The sequence below is a fragment of the Zootoca vivipara genome, chromosome 4 (assembly GCF_965207765.1).
Source record: "Zootoca vivipara chromosome 4, rZooViv2.hap1.1, whole genome shotgun sequence".
Taxonomy (NCBI): domain Eukaryota; kingdom Metazoa; phylum Chordata; class Lepidosauria; order Squamata; family Lacertidae; genus Zootoca; species Zootoca vivipara.
Window position 1 is genome coordinate 91792020 of NC_142587.1, and position 20730 is coordinate 91812749.

A 20730-nucleotide genomic window follows, 5' to 3' on the forward strand; every position below is an offset into this window, starting at 1 on the left:
ATACAATGATCAGATTTTGCTCTGAATAAACTCCCCCCCCCCAACACTTCGAGTGCAGCCTGGGATTTTGTTACCAGCGTTGATACCACTTCTTTAGCCACATGGTTATTAACTTGTTCAATCACAAGAGTTGAAGGGGAGTCCACAACCTGTTGTGGGAGACTGTTCCGCTGTCAAGCAGCTTTTACTGTCAGAGAGTTCTTCCTGATGTTTAGTCGGAATCTCCTTTCTTGTAACTTGAATCCATTGGTTTGGGTCCTACCCTCTGCAGAAAGAGAAAACTTGTTTCATCTTCCATATGACAGCCCTTTAAATATTTGAAGATGGCTATCATCATACCTCCTCTCAGTCTCCTCTTTCCCAGGCTAAACATACCCAGCTCTTTCAGCTGTTCCCCATAAGGCTTGGTTTCCAGACCCTTGATCATCTTGGTTGCCCTCCACTGCACACATTCCAACATTCTTAAATTGTGGTGCCCAGAACTGGACCTTTAAGTTTATCGGCAAGACTAACTTAGGTTCATAAATTTCAGTAGATCAACGCTGAGGATAACTTAGCTGGATATAGCCCATGGTTTCAATTAGTCCCTGCTCCTTTTATGTCTTTATTTTGCACCCAAAAAATCTTTCTGATCCTCTGTTTGGAGAGACAACAGTCTGATGAAACAGCAAAACACCTGTCCTATAAGTTACGGCCTGCAAGTGGGGGGAGTATAGAATGGAATTTCTCCAAGCACGGTCCTTAGAAATGATCAGTCTTCACCTTTTGTCATGTGGGGACAAGAGGCAATTTCTTCTTCTGCATCCAGGGATGCTGTGAGCATTCGTTAATCTATTAGCATTCTCTCAATGGTGCACACAAGTCGTAGCATCAGAGGTCCAGGCATCTGCAATAGAGGCCCTTCATAGTGTCAGGAATCTCATCACCACTCAGATCTAATCTGAAAATGCACACCCTGCATTTTCCTTTTGGCTGTTTCAAGTTGTAAACCTGTTGATTTCAGGCTCCCACTCCTGTAAGCAAGGGATCGAGAACCTGGATAAGTACACACCGTGCACTAAACACGCATTTAAAGCATGTGACTTTCCCAAAAGAATCTAGGAACTGTAGTTTGTTTTGGGTGCTGGGAGTTGTAGTTCTGTGAGGGGTAAACTACAATTCATTACGGGGAAGCCATGTGCTTTAAATGTGATCTATCTATCTATTTATCTGGGGTGTACTTAGGCCCTGTAGCCCATGCTAGATCCCATCAACCTCATTCAGCATGTCCAATGGTCATGCATGATGGGGGTTGTAGTTCAGTAGTACAAAATAGTATCTGGCTCACATAACAAACTTATCCCAATGGCATTCCACCAATGGCGTTCCAGAGAATGTGTAAGCCCAGCTCTTTCTCCACATCACACATAGTTTTATAAACCTAAAAGTTAGTTCTTTAAAAACCAGACAATTGCATCCTGGGACTAACTGAAACTTATGAACACTGCTGTGTGCCCAGAGTAGAAGATAAAAAGCATGGCCTTTGCTATTGTTATTGAACCTGGTTTGATCGCCTGGTGGTCCCTGCTTGTAAAGCTGCTAATAATGGGACAGGATCCGACTTTCCCCTTAATATTGTGTGCACTGAGATTGTGGAATGAGAGACAGTGCGGAAGGGCAAAGCTTTATTATTCTGTGCTTTTCATCTTTCCTCCGAAGTTGGTTTGCCCATCCCTTTAATCATCAGTGCTCTCCTCGTCTGACTACCTCCCATTTATCTCTTCTTTGCTGCTACAAAGGTATTAACAATCTCTTTATCTTCCCCGTCTCTCATTAGAATGTTTGTGCAATCTCGCGTGGACTGTAGGAAATTGTTTGGTGGCGGTTTTTCTTATTTTATTTTTCAAGATAAAAATAATAATCAGCTACACATTCTGCTTCGGTGCCGAAATTGTTTTCCTAGTGTGTAGAATCTAACACTTTTGTTTCTGCAGGCTGTTGCGATTCCATTCACTAACTAAAATGATGAGATTTCTACAGAGATCTAAATAAATAAGGCACTCCTACAGACAAAGGGAGATGGGACCATTGTTGTTGTTTTTTTTTAAAAAAAACACCTCAATGGATTCTCCATTTTCTTTAGGTGCCTTTGATTCACACAATGTGGTTTTTTATGTGCACCCCAATCTCTGTGCAATGAGAGACTTCAGGGGCGCCAGCACATAATTTGGGTTTGGAAAGGAGGTCACTGGAGATTGTGGTGTCTTTGTGATTTATGGTTATATATACACAGGATGAACATAAGATGGGAGGGCTCACACATGAACACTGCAACAGATCTTGCCTCCATATTAGGTTTCTAAGGGGGCAATCCTATGACTGGGATGAGCAGCTTAAGACGCAGTGGATCTTTGGCTCAGCTGGTGTTAACTCCCAAGCCCCACAGGTGTAACTTCCTCATCCCATCTCAGCTGTGGCTCAGCCAGATGAGCAACAGCTGGCTGAGCTGAGCTGAGGGTAAGTCACCCTGCAGAGGAATTCCTGGGCTAGTCTATGCAAAAGAACCTGGCCAAGCTAGGGCCACGAAGGAACAATACAGGGGTCCATTGGCAATACAAGAGAACTACCCTCTCCCCTTGCCCCTGAGATGTGAACAGAGAGTGGGGGGCTTGGAAGTTTGCCAGGGGAACTGGGTGTGAGGTGAAAGGAAGAGAGGGTGTTGAGCCAAGGTTTGCTGGGAAGAAGAAGGAAGAAGAAAGACTTGGGCCAGCTGGCTGGGAGAGATGCCCTGGACTCCAAAGCTGCACTGGTGTGGGGTCCAAGCCCCTTTTGAAATAACCATGCTGTACGATCTGGGCTCCCTCCATGCAGACTTGAAGGTGTAAATAGGGGAATGGACCATGTTTCTTAAAGCCACGGAAGCCTCTGTCGTGTCTCGATTCTCCAAAGGACCACAAACCCTGGGTGAGTGCCTGGAACCCCTTGGAATCTTGCTGCACCTCGGCAGAGAGGGTGGGGTGGCACCCAACTTTTGTAACACTCCATTTTTGGGAAGCAGTAGATCTCTGAATAATATTGCAAGAGGGAAGAGTACTGTTGTGCTGAGGTTCTGCTTGTGGGCTTCCTATGGGCATCTGGTTGACCACTGTTAAAACAGAGTTCTGGGCTAGATGGACCTTTGGTCTGATCCAGGAGGTCTCTTGCGTTCATGAGGGCTATGTACTATAACCTCCATATGCTGTATGCTTCAGAATACCAGTTGCTGGAGAGCAGATGTGGAAACAGTGTTATTGCTCTCAGGTCATGCATATGGTTGGGCCACTGGGTCAGATCCAGCAAGGTTGTTCTTATGTCCCTGGCAAATAGGGGAAGTTGCCGTGTATGGTGCGTGTTTCATTTTGCTTTTAATCTGTGTACCGCCTTTCTATATTACTATACACAAGACAGGTAATAAGCTGAAGAAACAACAAAATAGGCAGCAAAGATCAAAGAACAATCTGACAAGAAAGTCTCAATATAGACATTATATTAAAATGAACAACTTATATCAAATAAAGCAATATTAAATAATCCATTAGAATATAATAGTAAACAGTAAAATTAAATATCAGCAAATAATAATTAAACAGTTTACACTTTACAATTCCAATAAGGAATAACTAAACTATAATCAATAAAAATAATGGCAAATCACAATGCATAAAATACCACAAAACATATAAAACCATGTAAAATGGAGAAACAAGGACACACAAATTATAAAATTATTATTTTTTAAAAATAATAATCCCTGAACTCCTTTTCTCTCTTCCCAGCTGCTTCTGCTGTTCTCAAAAGCATGGCCTGGGAAAGGATCCTACGGATGGAGGGTTGGTCAAAGCAGGTGGAAAATGCCATTGCCTGATGGCCAGCACAAAGTCTCTATCTCCTCACCATGTCCTATATGATTGCAGAAAATGTGATAAAGACGAAAAATGGAGCTCAGTTTATTTTAGGAGGATGAGGAGGGGGGAGTGCTGGGGAGAGAATATCCTATATATAATGAAAACTATGCTTGAGAACACCTGCTGTTCATAGCCTAGATGAGGCCGTTGCTAGTGGCCCCAGCCTGGGATCCTTCAGCAAGAAATCACGCCAAAGAAAACCTCCTTTCTTTGACAAGCTTTCGTGGATCGGGGAGGGGAAGCGATTGACACGATGCATCTCGGCTTCGGCAATGCTCTTGACAGCTCCAGATGATGTTCTTCTAACTAAGCCAGAGCAATGTGGGCTGGAAGGGACAACGGTAAGATACGTCTGTGCTTGGAAGCCTTCACGTGTGGAGCAGTTACTGATGGCTTGCTGTCAAATGGGGGCCCATTTTTTCTCGGTGGAACGTTTGCAGCCATGATTTTTAGCACAGCCATAATTCAGCAGGAACTCACTGATAGTGGCATTGCGTGAGCAAACAGCGTCCAGGGGGATGCATGTGCACCAGGGAGCTGGCTGCGGCACCCCAGCCCTCACCGCCAACCTCTCTGGAGCAAGCTCATGTCAGATCCAAGAAAGGGTGCGCTGTGCTGCTTGCCCACCCACCCAGGGGGAGCCTAGCCAGCCAACATGGCACTTGGCAGGCACAAGGCAGATGCCCCAATGCTGGCGCCCCCAGTACAGCCCTTCCTGGTGCTCCTCGTGGTGAGCGCTGGTGCAGGGCAGTCTCGAGCAGGTCGGGTGCCCTGGCGCTGAGGCGCGGAGATCGCTCTGGTGCCCCCGCCCTCGCAGTGCGCAGCATGGCTTCCGCACGGCTTTGCCGCGCAGCGCCCCGCCTTCCAGCCCGGCCCCCTGGCACCCCACGCCACCAGGACTATACCTAGAGTCAGCCCTGCGTTCGTGCCTCTGATGCCAGGAAAGGAGTGCGGGCAGTGGCGGAGGAAGTCAAAAGCTGTCCCTGGGGCCACGACCTAACCCAGTTTACAGGGGTGTTGTGGTGAACTTTGTATGCTGAGGGTTTTTTTTTTGGAGAAAAAGCAGGCTATAGATTTTTATTTTTTACTAGCTGGCCCTGCACACGTTGCTGTGCGTTAGTCTGTGAAATGGATGGTAATAGCCCCCCTTCAGATCCCCCTGCGCCTCAGAGTCCCCCTGAGTCGAGGCGAAATACTGTGGAGAGGGCAGGTTTCATCCCTGTGTCTCCCCCCACCCTGTTCTGACCCATTATGTATCCCTGCCCTCTATTCGGACACCCCCCCCCTGACAGGCCCCTACCTCCACTTGGCCTAGTCTGGAAAGCGGCCTAGTCTGGGTCTGATAATGGCCGCCTTGGTGGTTTCAGTTGCTTGGTTGATGATGTCATTTGGTTTCTGGGTGTGGCTTAGATTTCACAGGAAGGGAGGGGGTGGAGGAGGGTATTACACCACTTGAGGGCGCTGTTTGACTTGGTGGAAAACCAGGTCTATACCTGCCCAGGTGTGTGATTTGAGGGATTTTTGTCCCCAACAACGCTCGGGGTGGTGGTGGCCTGGATCGTTGTGTCAAAATTTCAGGACGATCGGTCAAGCGGTTACGGAGAAAAGTGGAAAACGCAGTTTCACGATTTTTACATTTTTATATATATAGATTTTTGAAAAATCAAATATGTTGGATGTGGGAGTGATCAGGCACAGGGCTGGATATATCAAGCTTCCTCCTAAAATGGTGAAATCAAGCCAGTAAAAGCAATATAATAATATAATAAGAATAATTTATTTATACCCCGCCCATCTGGCCGGGTTTCCCCAGCCACTCTGGGCGGCTTCCAACAAAGATTAAAAGTACATCAAAACATCATTAAAAACTTCCCTAAACAGGGAAGCAATAGAATTCAATCCCTTTCCCCACTTTACATGTACAGTAGTACCTCTGGTTAAGAACTTAATTCGTTCCGGAGGTCTGTTCTTAACCTGAAGCACCACTTTAGCTAATTGGGCCTCCTGCTGCCGCTGCACCGCCGGAGCACGATTTCTATTCTCATCCTGAAGCAGAGTTCTTAACCTGAGCTACGATTTCTGGGTTAGCGGAGTTTGTAACCTGAAGCGTTTGTAACCTGAAGTGTTTGCAACCCGAGGTACCACTGTAGTCCAGATGTTTCGGACTACACTGCCGATCAGCACCAGCCAGCGCTTGCTTGCCTTATCCGATATTTCACGACCAAATTCTTGATAAGACTCAGCACGCCAGACCAGGTTTTGTCGCAGCAGGCAGAAGTCGGTTGACTGACTAATTCTCCAATTCAAAGCAAATTAATTACCTAAGCGCATTAATCAGTGCTCCAGCTCTAACACTAGTGAAGCTAAAGCTTCTATAAAAGTAGCAGAACTGCAGAATATAGAGGGTTTTTTGATGGTGGGGATGGGGAAGGATAGCTTTGATTGCTCCTCCGTCTTTGGAGTATCAAGGTTTGTTTTCTTAAGATCCTCTAATTAAGTCTATTTTGAATACTATCCTGAAGACAAAGCTAATATGCAAAGCTAATTAACCTTGGCTGCCATCCAGGATTATTAATAATCCACTTGTATGTTGGGTCCTGTGCCTCTTCTACACAGCACATAATTTCTTGATGCCCATCTGGCCAGAGAGCTGGGGGTTTAGTTTTTTGTTTTTATCCTGGCACAAATTCCCATCCCAGGCTGTTCCAACTGCTTGGGCAGGTGAAGGTATAAGTGTCGATCTTGCATCTGATTTGCATCTGAGAGAAATAAAATGGATCCTAGTTTTGCACATTGCCTTTGGTTCAGCTGCTACTTCATTTGTTACCTCTGTTTGCTTGAGGGCATTCAGATATGTAGGAAATCTAGGCATCATTTAAAGGCCACATTCACACCATACATTTAAAACAGTATGATACCACGTTAAACAGTCATGGCTTCCCTCCTCAATTATTCTGGGAGTTATAGTTATTAAGAGACCAGGGATTGAACATGGAAACTTCTGTGCGCCAAGCAGATGCTCTACCTCTGAGCTATAGCCTTCCTCATAAATCAGAGGTTATCAATCACCTGAGATGGTCTACTTCAACCTACCACTGCTTGGTGATAAAATTTCACAAATTAATTTATTACCCTCTGGGGTTGTCCTCCCCCCCCAATATCTATATACATAATACAGTCAGACAATAAAGGGGTGTTGCATGTGTAACGTTTAAAGAAAGACATCTTACAAATCAGTTCAAATGAGTTAGACTGTTTGCCCATCGCCTGTGCAAATATTTGATACCCTTAATATTTGAAGTCATTCCTTTTTTTTAATACAAAGGATCTAATGAAAGGTTTATTAAATTAGAAAAGTGTAAGCTCTGTGATTCACTCTTTTTTTTTACCTTAATTGTGTTTTTACATTTTTTGCTATTCTACCATCTGATTGGGAAAGGTTATTAACAGATAAACTAACTGAACTCACACGCAAAGGAGAGAAGGTAGATTGCTTTGTTGAGAGATCGACTTGTTTTGTTGATTACTGGAACGAACGATATGGAAATGCAAGGCTTGATTGGCAGGGTGCAAGGCAGGCAAGCCATCAGTAGGTGGACGAAGAGCCGATAACTCTAGTTTTGACTTGATCCTTCTACAAGGGCAACACAGAGACTAAGGAGGAGGCTGAGGGCTGAGAGACAGGGCTACCCCCTGGACCGGCTGTGGGTAGGAAGGCAGACTGAGGTCAGTAGGGCGGTGCCTCGTTTGCCCTAGCTGAGCAACCACCAGGGCTGATTATGTAAAAAAATACAACTTCTAATTCCCTTAGGACTGCATGCATCCAAAATTGGCAGTGGTTAGAAAACGGGGGGCGGGGGAAGCAGAAGGAAATATTGTCCTGTTTTGTAATATACTTGCAAGGAGTCTCTTCCAGCAAAAATGTTTACTCTCAGTATCATTCAGTAGTGATTAGCTTTGCATTATTCATATATTCATGTAATATTCATGATTAATACAATATTTTAAAAGGGAAATGGTTCTTTTAAAAGTCTCAGCATCCTAGAACAGTTAATTATGTGTCAGCACCTCTCTGCTGAAAAGGAGCCAGAAATGATTTCCCAAATACAACAGGTGCAGATTTGTTTGTGGGTTTTCGGTAAACAACCCATACCGTAACCTCTCTGTATGGCATATCAAATGCCGCCAGGTATTTTAATAAAAAGATTATATTATTTCTCGTTCACCAACAGACATTCAGGAGTTTTACGAAGTGACACTCCTAAACTCCCAGAAAAGTTGCCAGGAGAAAATAGAAGAAGCAAACCAAGTTGCTGAGAAATGGGAGAAGACGACACAGTCTATGGCAACAGACGACGAGAGTCAGCCCCAAACCCGAGAGGTACAGTGCTTTAATTAATGGCTTGATCACACACAGCATCAATAAGCAGAAAAGAATTGTGGTCCGGGACTTGGAAACACATGTCAGTGATACAGTTGTGGGCAGCAGTAATGTTTGGACCTGTATGGATGCGCCGGCAGAGCATCCTGCTGCTGCAAGTGCACAGTCCCAACCTCATGTCATGGCTGGACACAGAGGAATGGTGGGAGGCACCAGGTGGGGAGCTCCCAAGGAAAGAAGGCTCAGAGGCCAGGGAGTGGTGGTGGGACAACAATGAGTGGTCACAGGGAGGAGAAGAAGACTGGGAGGAAGCGGTGTCTGAAGCTGAAGGGGTAACAGGTCTTAGTGAGCGGGGAGAGTCTGTGATAGAAAGAAGTCCAGAATCAGTAGTGGAAGCAGGCCAAGAGGTAGAGAAGAGTCATGGGTGTCTCCCACTCTTGCTGCGACAAGCTCCGCTCCTTCCTGGTCTCCCAGGATCAGAAGAGGTATGAAGTGGGAGGAGCACAGACAGGCGCTCAGCTAGTCTCAGATTGCTTGGGAGGGACACAGGGAGGAAGAGATTTAGGCAGCTGTGGGAAGATCTTCAGCCTCTACAGCTGTTTCATAGGGGCAAGACCTACCAAGAGGAGTTGCTGTGCCCATTAGGCCTGGAACCCTTGAGCTAATCTGGTTCCTTCTCAGAAAGAGTTCTCTAACTCCATATGATTTACTAGTGACACCTGCTCTTTACCTTCTTCTTCTTTGGCGATTGATTATCTTCCATAAACATGGTTTTAACAATGAGTCCGTAAGTGCCCGTGGAGGCCAATTCTGGATCCACACATCTTTCCACAGTGGGGACATTGTTTTCTGGGCGGGAGTTGATCACGGTGTGGATTTGCCAAGTGGGCCTTCCTCTTAGCACGTTTCTCCCTTGCATCCTGAGTTCGAGTGTCCTCAAAGCCCATCTAAATTTGTTCTAGGTATAAGCTTTCGTGTGCATGCACATGAAAGCTTACAGCAGGCATCCCCAAACTGCGGCCCTCCAGATGTTTTAGCCTACAACTCCCATGATCCCTAGCTAACAGGACCAGTGGTCAGGGAAGATGGGAATTGTAGTCCAAAACATCTGGAGGGTTGAAGTTTGGGGATGCCTGGCTTACAGTATACCCAGAACAAACTTAGTTGGTCTCTAAGGTGCTACTGGACTATTTTTTAATTTTTTATTTTGACTGCGTCAGACCAACACAGCTACCTACCTGAATCTATTTTCAAAGCCCTTTGGTAAAGGCTGTTCTCCAATTGGAGTGCTCGCAGGCAAGTGTTTCCCAATTGTTGGTGTTTATACTACACCAGGCATCCCCAAACTGCGGCCCTCCAGATGTTTTGGCCTACAACTCCCATGATCCCTAGCTAACAGAACCAGTGGTCGGGGAAGATGGGAATTGTAGTCCAAAACATCTGGAGGGCCGAAGTTTGGGGATGCCTGTACTACATTTTTAAAAATTTGCCTTGAGACAGTCATTGAACCTCTTTTGTTGACCACCAGCATTACGCTTTCCATTTTTAAGTTCGGAATAGAGTAGTTGCTTTGGAAGATGATCATCAGGCATCCATGCAATATGACCAGTCCAACGAAGTTGATGTTGAAGAATCATTGCTCCTTATACCTTACCACCTTCCTGCCCAACTCCAGCCCTGCACTAGTAAGCGGCGGTGATGGTGGTGCCCCAGGGGTGGCTTTGCCCTGCACTAGTAAGCTGCTATTGCCAGGGAGAAGATTGCTGCACACCCAAAGCAGCTCACTGGGTGGGTGGGGTAGAGCTGCTTTGTTAGCATCCCAGCAGGCGGGTTGCTGTTACTTCCTGGGAGAGAGGCGAGGAGGGTTGGGTTGGCAAGGATGTAGATACGCTGACAGGAGTGCTGCTGAGGAGGCTCAGCTGGCCTGATAGTTAAGGCCAGTTAAATATTAAGCATTTATATGGGCTTCTCCGGTGTCCTCAGAGCACTTCACATGAGACATAATCCTCACAGCGAACGCCTAGGGAGCCACTGCAGATCTGCAGCTAAAGGTCATGTATTCCTGGCAGCCTCCTGTGTGTAAGAGCTAGGTTGTTGCATTCCGCACCATCTGCACTGCCAAGCAAACAACGAAGTCAGTCACATGGGAGTCACTTAGCATCGAGGCTGCAAAGGCATGAATGATATGGTTGCTCCCTCGGTGTGCACACTTCGACAGTAGCCGGCCCCAGGCTGCTACAATGTGCATCATTTGAGGAGAGCCCTCCTAGATAGCAGAGGTTTAGGAACAGCCTGCGCCTGACAGTGACACCTCTTTTTATTATTTATTTTTGCTATTTCATAAAATGTATACAGTGCGCTGCTTGACTGTAAAAACAAACCAACCCCACAGACCCATTTACAAAACAATATCAGGAAAAATGCACAACTGTACTCTGAAACATACAAAAGTCAAAATACTAAAACAGATGAAGGTTACCTCAACCTTCCAAGCATCTGGGTAGGCTTGTCTAAACTAGGATGTTCTTAGCAGGCACCGAAAAGTGTACAGTGAAGTGGGCCTGTGAGCAAATGCACACCATACAACACACAGCATACAACACACCCAAGGCACACCTGAAGCTCATGATTTCCCCCAAAGAATCCTGGGAACTGTAGTTGCCCCCCAAAAAACTAAAGTTCCCAGCACCCTTCATAAACCACAGTTGCTAGAATTCCTTGGGGGAAGTCATGTGCTTCAAATGTGCTTTGGTTGTGCTTTAAATGTGTGGTGTGGATCTGCCCCGTGTACTTTTTGTATATATTCGTGGAGCCTGCCCTTGGGCTCTTTCCTTGTGGGTGCCTTCTGGAACCTTCTAGAGCTGAGTGGAATGGCCCATTAGGGCTAATGGAGCACTGCCTCGCCAACCTCAGTGTGCCCTCTGCCTGTGGCAGCTTCTGCTTCCATTAGTCCCAATGTTGCCCTTGTTAAACTGAGGAGGAAGATAAAACTAGAATTAGTTGGCTGTCATTGGCTCTGGCTCCAACTACTTTTGGGGCTCACTGTCTTCTGCCAAGGGGCACCAACCGCCATTGCTAGAGCCCCAGTCCTTTCCTGGTGTGCTTTGACTCTTTGTCATGCAAGCCCCTTCACATTCAGTTCTCCTCAGGCTGTCGAAAAAGCATCAGCTTCTAGAACCTTCTCTGAGGTAATTGCATCAGCAATCTTTAATACTACTACTACTAATAATAATTCTCAAAGGCAAGGGATGTGTTTGTTTTACTTCTTTTCTATTTGTTCCCTCTTTCATGAGGGTTTATTTATATATATATTATTTGCTTTCCCCTTCTACACAATCCCCTTCCTAACCCGCAGTTACTCTTGGGTGGAAACATTCTTACAGTTTTCAGTCTAATTTCCATTCTATTTCTCTCACAGAGCTACAGTTTCCAGCGTGGTTTAACAATTAATCCCTCTTCCCAGGGAACTCTGGGAACTGTAGTCCTGCATGGGAAATAGGGGGCCACCTAAGAACACACAACACTCTTGACAAACTACAGTTCCCAGCATTCTTTGGGGGATGCCATGGTATAAACTGGGCAGCTCTTCAAATAGAGGGGTGTCCTCTGTAAAGTATGGTACCCGGCCACCCTATTCCCCTCAGAGATTTTTAAATATGTCTGACTGACACACAATTCTATGGTAATGGTTTTGTAATGTAAGGCAACCACATTCATAATCTCCTTTCTTTGGTACCAGTAAAAAATTCCACAGGTTGTTGGATGTTGTTCTAGCAGAAACTGTAATTCCTCAGAAAACCAAACTTCCCTCAGAGTGAGAGAGGGCACAGCTTTCCTTACAAATTAATGTTTTACCTTTTTGGAAACAAGGCTTCTCATCTTTTCTGGTTAGAAAGTAAGAAAAATAGAAAACAATCTTGTTTGGCACTAGAAGCAATAACTTTTTCCCCAGCGTAACTGGGCTCCTATTCAGGTGTGCACACTTTTAATAAAAGGCTCCATTTGGTTCCACTTTTAACCTCTACTTTCATTAGCCCAGGCTCTGAAGCTCCGCATTTTCAGTCAGTAATGTTCTCGCCCTTTTATTCAGGGAGAAAATTGAGGTGAAAGAAAGGAACTCAATGCTGTCAGTCTTCAGTATGAGGCTGCAAACTGCAGGCCTGGCTGGTGCTTGTATCACAACATGAATAGACTATTAATTCTCTAGCAGGGCTTGTTTACAGGAGTTGCTTATGGAAGGGTTTTTTTGTACCCCGTTGAAGGGGAATCTGTGGCGGGGATTGCTAACCATTTTGCTTGGCTAAGGGCATATTACCTACGCCGGTGAGCTAAACTGGCTTAGCAGTGATCCCTGCATTGCTGAGAAATGTATGAACAATCACTCAAGGGAAGATTACAACATCTGGGGCTTTTTAGCTTAGGAAAAAAGTAAGTGGAGGGGCATGATAGAGCTATATAAAATTATGCATGGTGTGGGAAAAGTGGATAGGGTTCCTTCCTTCCAACATCTTTATCAATGACCTGGATGATGGGCTTGAGGGCATCCTGAGCAAGTTTGCAGATGACACCAAATTGGGAGGGGTGGTTAATACCCCAGAGGACAGAATCACACTTCAAAATTACCTTAACAGATTAGACAACTGGGCCAAAGCAAACAAGATGAATTTTAACAAGGAGAAATGTAAAGTACTACACTTGGGCAAAATAAAAATAAAAATGAAAGGCACAAATACAGGATGGGAGACACCTGGCTTGAGAGCAGTACATGTGAAAAGGATCTAGGACTTGACATGAGTCAGCAGTGTGATGCAGCAGCTAAAAAAGCCTGATGCAGCAGCTAAATGCAATTCTGGGCTGCATCAATAGGAGTATAGCATCTAGATCAAGGGAAGTAATAGTACCACTGTATTCTGCTCTGGTCAGACCTCACCTGGAGTACTGTGTCCAGTTCTGGGCACCACAGTTCAAGAAGGATACTGACAAGCTGGAACGTGTCCAGAAGAGGGCTTATGAGAAACGATGCCTTATGAGGAATGGCTTAGGGAGCTGGGTATGTTTAGCCTGGAGAAGAGAAGGTTAAGGGGTGATATGATAGCCATGTTTAAATATATAAAAGGATGCCATATAGAGGAGGGAGAAAGGTTGTTTTCTGCTGCTCCAGAGAAGTGGACACGGAGCAATGGATTCAAACTACAAGAAAGAAGATTCCACCTAAACATTAGGAAGAACTTCCTGACAGTAAGAGCTGTTCGGCAGTGGAATTTGCTACCAAGGAGTGTGGTGGAGTCTCCTTCTTTGGAGGTCTTTAAGCAGAGGCTTGATAGGCATATGTCAAGAATGCTTTGATGATGTTTCCTGCTCGGCAGGGGGTTGGACTGGATGGCCCTTGTGGTCTCTTCCAATTCTATGATTCCTTCCTTCCTTCCTTCCTTCCTTCCTTCCTTCCTTCCTTCCTTCCTTCCTTTCTCTCATAATACTAGGGTCATCCAGTGAAGCTGAATGTTGGAAGATTCAAGATAGATAAAATCATAGAATCATGGAATCGTAGAGTTGGAAGGGACCCCAAGGGTCATCTAGCCTAGGGTTGTACAAAGTTGTTGACCTTTAATTCTTTTTTTGGGGTGGGGCAAAGTTGTTGAGCTTTTTCTTCCATTTTTGACCAAACTTCTTCTTTTTTACATTTCCGATATGGGTTGCCAGACATTTCAGCGATTTTCGCCCAGACGCTGCTTCCGAGGGCCGACTCCAATCTATGTCCAGGGAATTTTGGACGTATGGCAGCCCTAATCCTACTGCAATCCCCTGCAGTGCAGGAATCTCAGCTAAAACATTCATGGCAAATGGCCATGCAGACTCTGCTTAAAAACCTCCAAGGAGGGAGAGTCCACAACCTCTTGAGGGAGACGGTTCCGCAGTCAAACAGCTCTCACTGTCAGTAGCTTTTCCTGATGTTTAGTTGGAATCTCCTTTCTTGTAATTTGAAGGCATTGGTTCGAGTCCTATCCTCCAGATCAGGAGAAAACAAACTTGCTCCATCTTCCATGTGACAGCCCTCGATATATTTGAAGATGGCTATCATAGCTTAGTCTCCTCTTTTCCAGGCTAAACATACTTAGCTCCTTCAACCACTCATTGTAAGGCTTGGTTTCAATACCTTTAATCATCCTGGTTGCCCTCCTCTGCACACATTCTAGCTTGTCAACATCCTTCTTAAATTGTGGTCCCCAGAATTGGTAACAATATTCCAGGTGTGGTCTGACCAAGGCAGAATAGAGTGGCACTATGACTTCCCTTGATTTGGCCACTAGACTTCGGTTGATGCAGAAGTATAAATAAAGTATTTCTTCACACAGCTCATAGTTAAACCAGTGGCAGACTTACGGTTTGTGAGGGCCTGTGAGCAGTCCTTTGGGGACCCTCCTATTTGTTGACATAAATAAATGTTGACCTAAATAAATGTGACCATATCAAAATTAGGGGTGTATGAATAGTGTTTCTGCCTTTGCACTGTTCTATCTGCGCTTCGCCAAACAACTTGGAAATAATCCCTGCTGTGGGCCAGGCAGGAGGAAAAGGTCATGATAATCACATTTTATCTGAAATGCACCCCCTCCTAAAAATAAAATAAAATAAAATAATCCCATTGGGAACTATCAGGAAAAAACACTGTGATGATAATAATGATGATAATGCCTCTGCAAAGCTCTGCACCCCCCCTCAACCACTTGGGAACAATCCAGGAAAAGGTTATTATAATTATGACACCTCTGCACTGGGCTCCCTCCCCCCTCATCCCCTCCCCCAAATAATCAGGAAAAATGTGATGATAATGATCATGATACCTTAGCACTGGGCTTGCCCCTGTTAGACAACAACTGGGGGGGGGGAGAGGAAAAATGAGGTGATATGATGCCACTGGGCTGCCCACCCCCCACAACACCTCTGGAACAATGCCTGCTGTATGGCTTGCAGCAGATACAAGAGAGGGTTACCATATCCTCCTCTCATCATCATATTCAACTGAGCCCTCTCTCAAATAGCTGCCTGCTGCACATTCCGGCAGGCAGCAAAACAAATGCAGCAGCAAAGAGACAATTCCCACGTTTCTTCCTCCCCTCTCCTGCATTTTCCAAAAGTCCCTATGGCAGCTGCCTGCCACATAGCCGGCAGGCAGAAAAACACATGAAGGGTGATTTCAGTCTCAACACACATTTTTAAAAAGCCTATTGGCTGCTGGTGAGTGGCCTTTCTAAACCCCTCGGGTCCTTGCCCAGTTTCTGTCCTGCCCAACCACTGATCTGATATCTGCTTTTGAACCTAGAGGTTCCATATGCCTGTGTTTCTCCGAAAATAAGCCATACCCCCAAAATAAGCCATACCCCGAAAATAAGCCATACTCCAAAAAATAAGCCATAGTGATAGGCAGTTTAACCTTGTAGGTTAAACTGTACCATACTTAATAAAAAAAATAAGACATCCCCTGAAAATAAGCCACCGTGTTTTTTTGGAGGAAAAATAAATATAAGACGGTGTCTTATTTTTGGAGAAACACTGTGGCCACTGTGGCTAATGGTCACAGATAACAGGTCCATCACCCAGTGTTTTTCCTAATTTCTGTGGTTGTCTGCTGTTTAGGTCAGCGCTCAGGAAAAGCAGACCCATTGCAGCACATTAAATGCACCCTTCTCTCGCCTCTTGTCTTGGGATTGCCTACCCATCCTCCATACCCAGTTATTACAAACATGGTAATTACTTCTTTGTCCTCAGCTCAACTGCCTGCTTGTTAAAAAGGTTGCAGTAATAAAAACCCTCATTTAAGAATTCTTCCTCCTTGAGTAGTAATCAAACCTCTCATCTATTTCGCATCAGCAGCTTGCCTTGAGAACCTGAAGCTATTTAAGAGCTGTCTATGTAGATTTTGAGGAGTCCAATCAATCCTGCCATTGTAGAGCCAATATAAAAAAAATAGCCAAGCCGAGAGCAAAAAAGGTGGTTGGTCTGAATGGTTGTTCCTGCTCTTAGCGGAAACACAGTCGGGTCTCATCCACACTTCATTTGGGCCTACAAGTTCCAGGCAAAGGTCTGGGATTTCTAGGTCCAATTGGTTTTGCTTTTCCCTGGGAAAACTTGCCATTTACTGCTGAATCAGATGGCAATCAGGTTTACCAAGGTTTGCTGTTTGTTCTGATTCAATGATAAAGAGTGGGTTTCCCCGGGGACGAGCCCTTACTCATAGTGTTACTGTTACTTATCTGCTAGCATCATTTATTTCATAACAGTGCCGTGCATTTGTATTTATAGCTATCCAATTCATTGTGTGCATTATCTTGCCACCCCTTCAGCAACCTTACAAGGCGAGCCAGTTTTGTCATCTGTGTATTGCCGAGTGGGAACTGTGATATATAACAACAGTTTGTCTAAGGCCAACATGACTCAGGCGACATTTGCGCCAGGAGTTTCCTGAGTCACAGCTCAGCCCTTTAGGCTGCAAGGCCACAGCACATGGGCTTTCTGAGGTTTCCTCCCTCCACTATGTTGCGTTTTGAGCTTACTGCACAAAATATTGCTCTGCCCACTTTTGCCTCTTGCCCTGCCTATCATTTGCAAGTGGCCCCTAGAAAGTTGTCCAGAATGGAATGTGGCCCTCGCTCTGCAAAATTTGCTTTTTGAGATGGCCAGTTCTGGCTGTGGGAAGATTCAGCAGCGCTCTTCTTATCTTCTGCAGTTGTTGCAGTATTCCCCCCCCTTTCTGAGTGTTAAGATCCATAAAGCATTCGATAACATAATAAGGAATTCGTGTTCTGCAAATGTGTGTCCCAGCAGGTTCCTGACAGGAAGACAGTGTGCTGCTACCAGGGGGTGGGAGGAGAGATATCTGCGGTTTGTTCACTGCTACGAATAAAATCCATACTGTATTTTAAACAGCTTGCAAAAACAAACATATGCTTAAACTGGCTTTCTCATTAAAAATGACTTCTCTGGGAGCTATTGTTTAAAATATATTTGTAAGCTCAATAGGACTTGGCACCTCACTCGCACAAGTTTTTTTTCGCTTTAAAAAAGCCTCAGAGTCATTTGTCTCACTTATACATCTTTCACCTCTTATTATTTACCAAATCTAAGCTGCTACGCATGAGAATTTGCTGCCCTCCAAGTCTCAAGGACGGAGTTTTCTAGCGAGTTTGGGTGGATAAAGAGTGCATTTCGTTAGTTAGCGCCAGCCTGCCATGATTTCATTTGCTAAAAAATGCCTTGAAACGAGTTTATTCCACTTGTTTATTTTTTAAATACACAACCACCTATCAACCCCAGAGGGGAATCAGGATGGTTCACAGCAGGAAGGGGAAGAATCAGGCTCCCACTCAGCCAATCAGAGAGATTTGGTTGGTCTGAAATGGCTGAGGGTCTGCCCACTAAGGAACAAAGGTTCAAAGAAGGGGCAGCGAACCCATCTCAGCTCAAGGGCTGCATACTCCTTCTGGGTGTGTGTGTGTGACATACGAGTCATGAATGGGGCCAATGGCAAAAGTGGGGAGAGCCACAAATGCAAATGCAAATGTTACCTTTGTGCACAAGGGCACATTCCAGTCAGGCAAAAACACGCAAGGAGAGTGAAAGGACTACTTGAAATGAGGCTGCACTTTAAATTTTAATACTGTATTTTAATTCATTGTTTTTATGTTTTATTGTAATTCTGTTGGTGTCAGCCGCCCTGAGCCCGGTTGTTGACTGGGGAGGGCGGGGTATAAATAAAAATTTATTATTATTATTATTATTTATTATTATTAAGAAAGGTCTGGTGAGGGGTATGGCTCAGGAGGGTATGTGGCAGAGTCCCCAGGGCCAGATAGTGAGCCCTCAAGGGCCACATCTGCTCCACCTCCAGACCTGAGGCCCTGCCATGTCCGATTTAAAGGAACGGAAACCTAGCAGGCATAAGAAGCAGATGCTGCTATTCTATTACTGCTATTGTTAGTATTATCGGCTAAGCACTGCAAGACTTTGGTTTAACTTGCTTGTTTTGCATTCTGTTTGTTCATTTGCTTTATTGCTCCCTATCTCCAAGAGGTTCTGGAGGCATCTTACAAAAGAGTTAAAATTGCAATAAAGCAAATGCAGATAGAAACACCAAAGCACACTATAAAATCAATACGAGGTAATGCGATAATTCAATCTGACGCTGAGATAGGATAATGAAATCTGATTGCACATATTAAGGATGCAATTCTCCAATTTCAGGTTCGAATGCTAGTTGTTCTTGCCTTGGTGACAGAATATTTTTGATGAAATATTGTATGCACTTGCAGCATATGATTCTGCATTTCAAGCGTGAACCCCAGCTTCACACACACCCCCCTCACATGTATGCAAGCAGTCAAGGAAATATGCAATATCTCCCTTTAAGGGTGATAGATACATCAGAACATAAAAATTAGTGTGTGTGCAGTATGGAGGTCTCTCTCGCCTTTTTTTTAAAAAATAAAATCTTTATTATAATTTAATTAACCGAAAAAACTAAAGAAATACAATACATTACATACATTACATATAATACATACCTTACATACCTACTTAACCCACCTATACTTGACTTCCAATTCTTCTTTTTGTGCTTTGTTTTCAAACTTAACTCTGTACGCATTTCATGATTGTATTACTATCTTTCTTTTATTTTTATCAACCAGATTATACCACATATTTCCTATATTTTCAAGATTTACTCTATTTCTGCCAGGAGATTCACGTCATCCATATAGTTTTTGAGTTACTCTTTAAAGATTGACCATTCGTTGTTAAAGTTTTGAACCGAATTTCCTCTTATTCTCCCAGTAAGTTCTGTGAGATGTTGGTATTTGATCATTTTGGCTAACCAGTCAGATTTAGTGGGGATCTTATTGCTTTTCCAATTTTTGGCTATCAAAATTATTGCCGCTGTGGCATACATAAGTGAGGGTCTGTATAATTTCTTAATTTCTGTAGACATGATACCGAGCAGGAAAAGTTTCGTTTTTTTTTTTAATGAATGGGAGTTTAAACGTTTTTTTCAGTTTGTTATAGGTGGTGTCCCAGAAGTCTTTTAACATCTTGCACTCCTACCACATATGTGTAGAGTATGGAGGTCTCGCCTTGATTCCATACCTGTTTTCAGGCAGATTAGGAAAAATGTAAAACCACAGTGCAACATTTATTACGGTACATTTATACACCTTTCTTGCAAGAAGTTCAGGGAGGCTTACATAGTTCTCCCACTCCTTTTTTTATCGTCTTCACAACAACCTTGTGTGGCTGAGAGAAAGTGACTGGTCCAAGGTCCCACTTAGCTGAGTAGAAATTTAAATCTGGGTCTCAGTTTGACACCACACCACACTGCATCCTGAGAAACCACAGTCAAATTATGTGTGTGCGTGTGACACACACACACTTGCAGGATCCTCCAGTGACCACACCTGAGGTCAGAAGCCTAGCTTGTGTGTGTGTGTGTGTGTGTGGCAGGAAAGGCCGTGTGACACTCCTAGCACTTCCCAGCTTCTTGCTCACTATTCCATTGATGCTTTCTCTCTACCTGCTCAAAGAGTTGCTGCAATGCAGCTGTAGCGATGGCAGTATGAATCATGTGCACAGAGCAATGCATGCTTTAGTGCGTGGCCTGGCTTACCTATGTTACTTCGTGCTCACTCCGTCGGGGGTCTTTCCCAACTTGGGATGGCTGAATCTGTCTTTCGGTTTCTCATTTTGCCTTCTTACAATTTTAAGTTCGGTTTGCCACATTTCTGCATTATTGTGCAGAACTTTTTCAAAGTCCTCCCCAAAGTCCATTTCAGTGCATGCACATTCCCCCCCCCCCGCAATTTTTTCCTAGTACACATTTTTGGTTTGCAAGCACTTTCCCCTAACATAATGGTTTGGGGGTGTTATTTTCATTTTTTGTGCCTGCACCTGTAATATAATGCATTTTTGGAGCACAATATTTTTTTTTTTGAGTTGGAGTATGGCGTTGCTGGAGAAGGGGATGACAGAGGACGAGATGGTTGGACAGTGTTCTCGAAGCTACCAACATGAGTTTGACCAAACTGCAGGAGGCAGTGGAAGACAGGAGTGCCTGGCGTGCTATGGTCCATGGGGTCACGAAGAGTCAGACATGACTAAAAGACTAAACAACAACAACAACAACATGGCGTTGCTGTATTTTAAAGGATAGTTGCATTTTGATTTCAGGAAATGGCACATTGTTTCAGGAAGTGGAAATCTGATAGTTTTGGAACTTAATTTTCCCTTGCATTTTGTTATAACCCCCCCCCCCCCATGGGGCCAGCTGGTGAAAGGCAGGAAATAAATTTTATAATCATCATCATACAGGCAAGGTGGGACCCAGGTGGCGCTGTGGTTAAACCACTGAGCCTAGGGCTTGCTGATCAGAAGGTCGGC

General features: G+C 44.5%; 1 protein-coding gene across 4 annotated transcripts in view; it reads left to right on the plus strand.

Annotated features, from left to right (window-relative positions):
- Window positions 1-20730, plus strand: part of DLG2 (discs large MAGUK scaffold protein 2) — an 835907-nt gene that overhangs the window by 88081 nt on the left and 727096 nt on the right. For all 4 annotated transcript variants that reach the window (XM_088668833.1, XM_088668834.1, XM_088668835.1 and 1 more), the window contains exon 4: window positions 8156-8304. In XM_088668833.1, the coding sequence (XP_088524959.1) occupies window positions 8156-8304 (149 nt within the window). The remainder of the gene's footprint in view (window positions 1-8155; window positions 8305-20730) is intronic.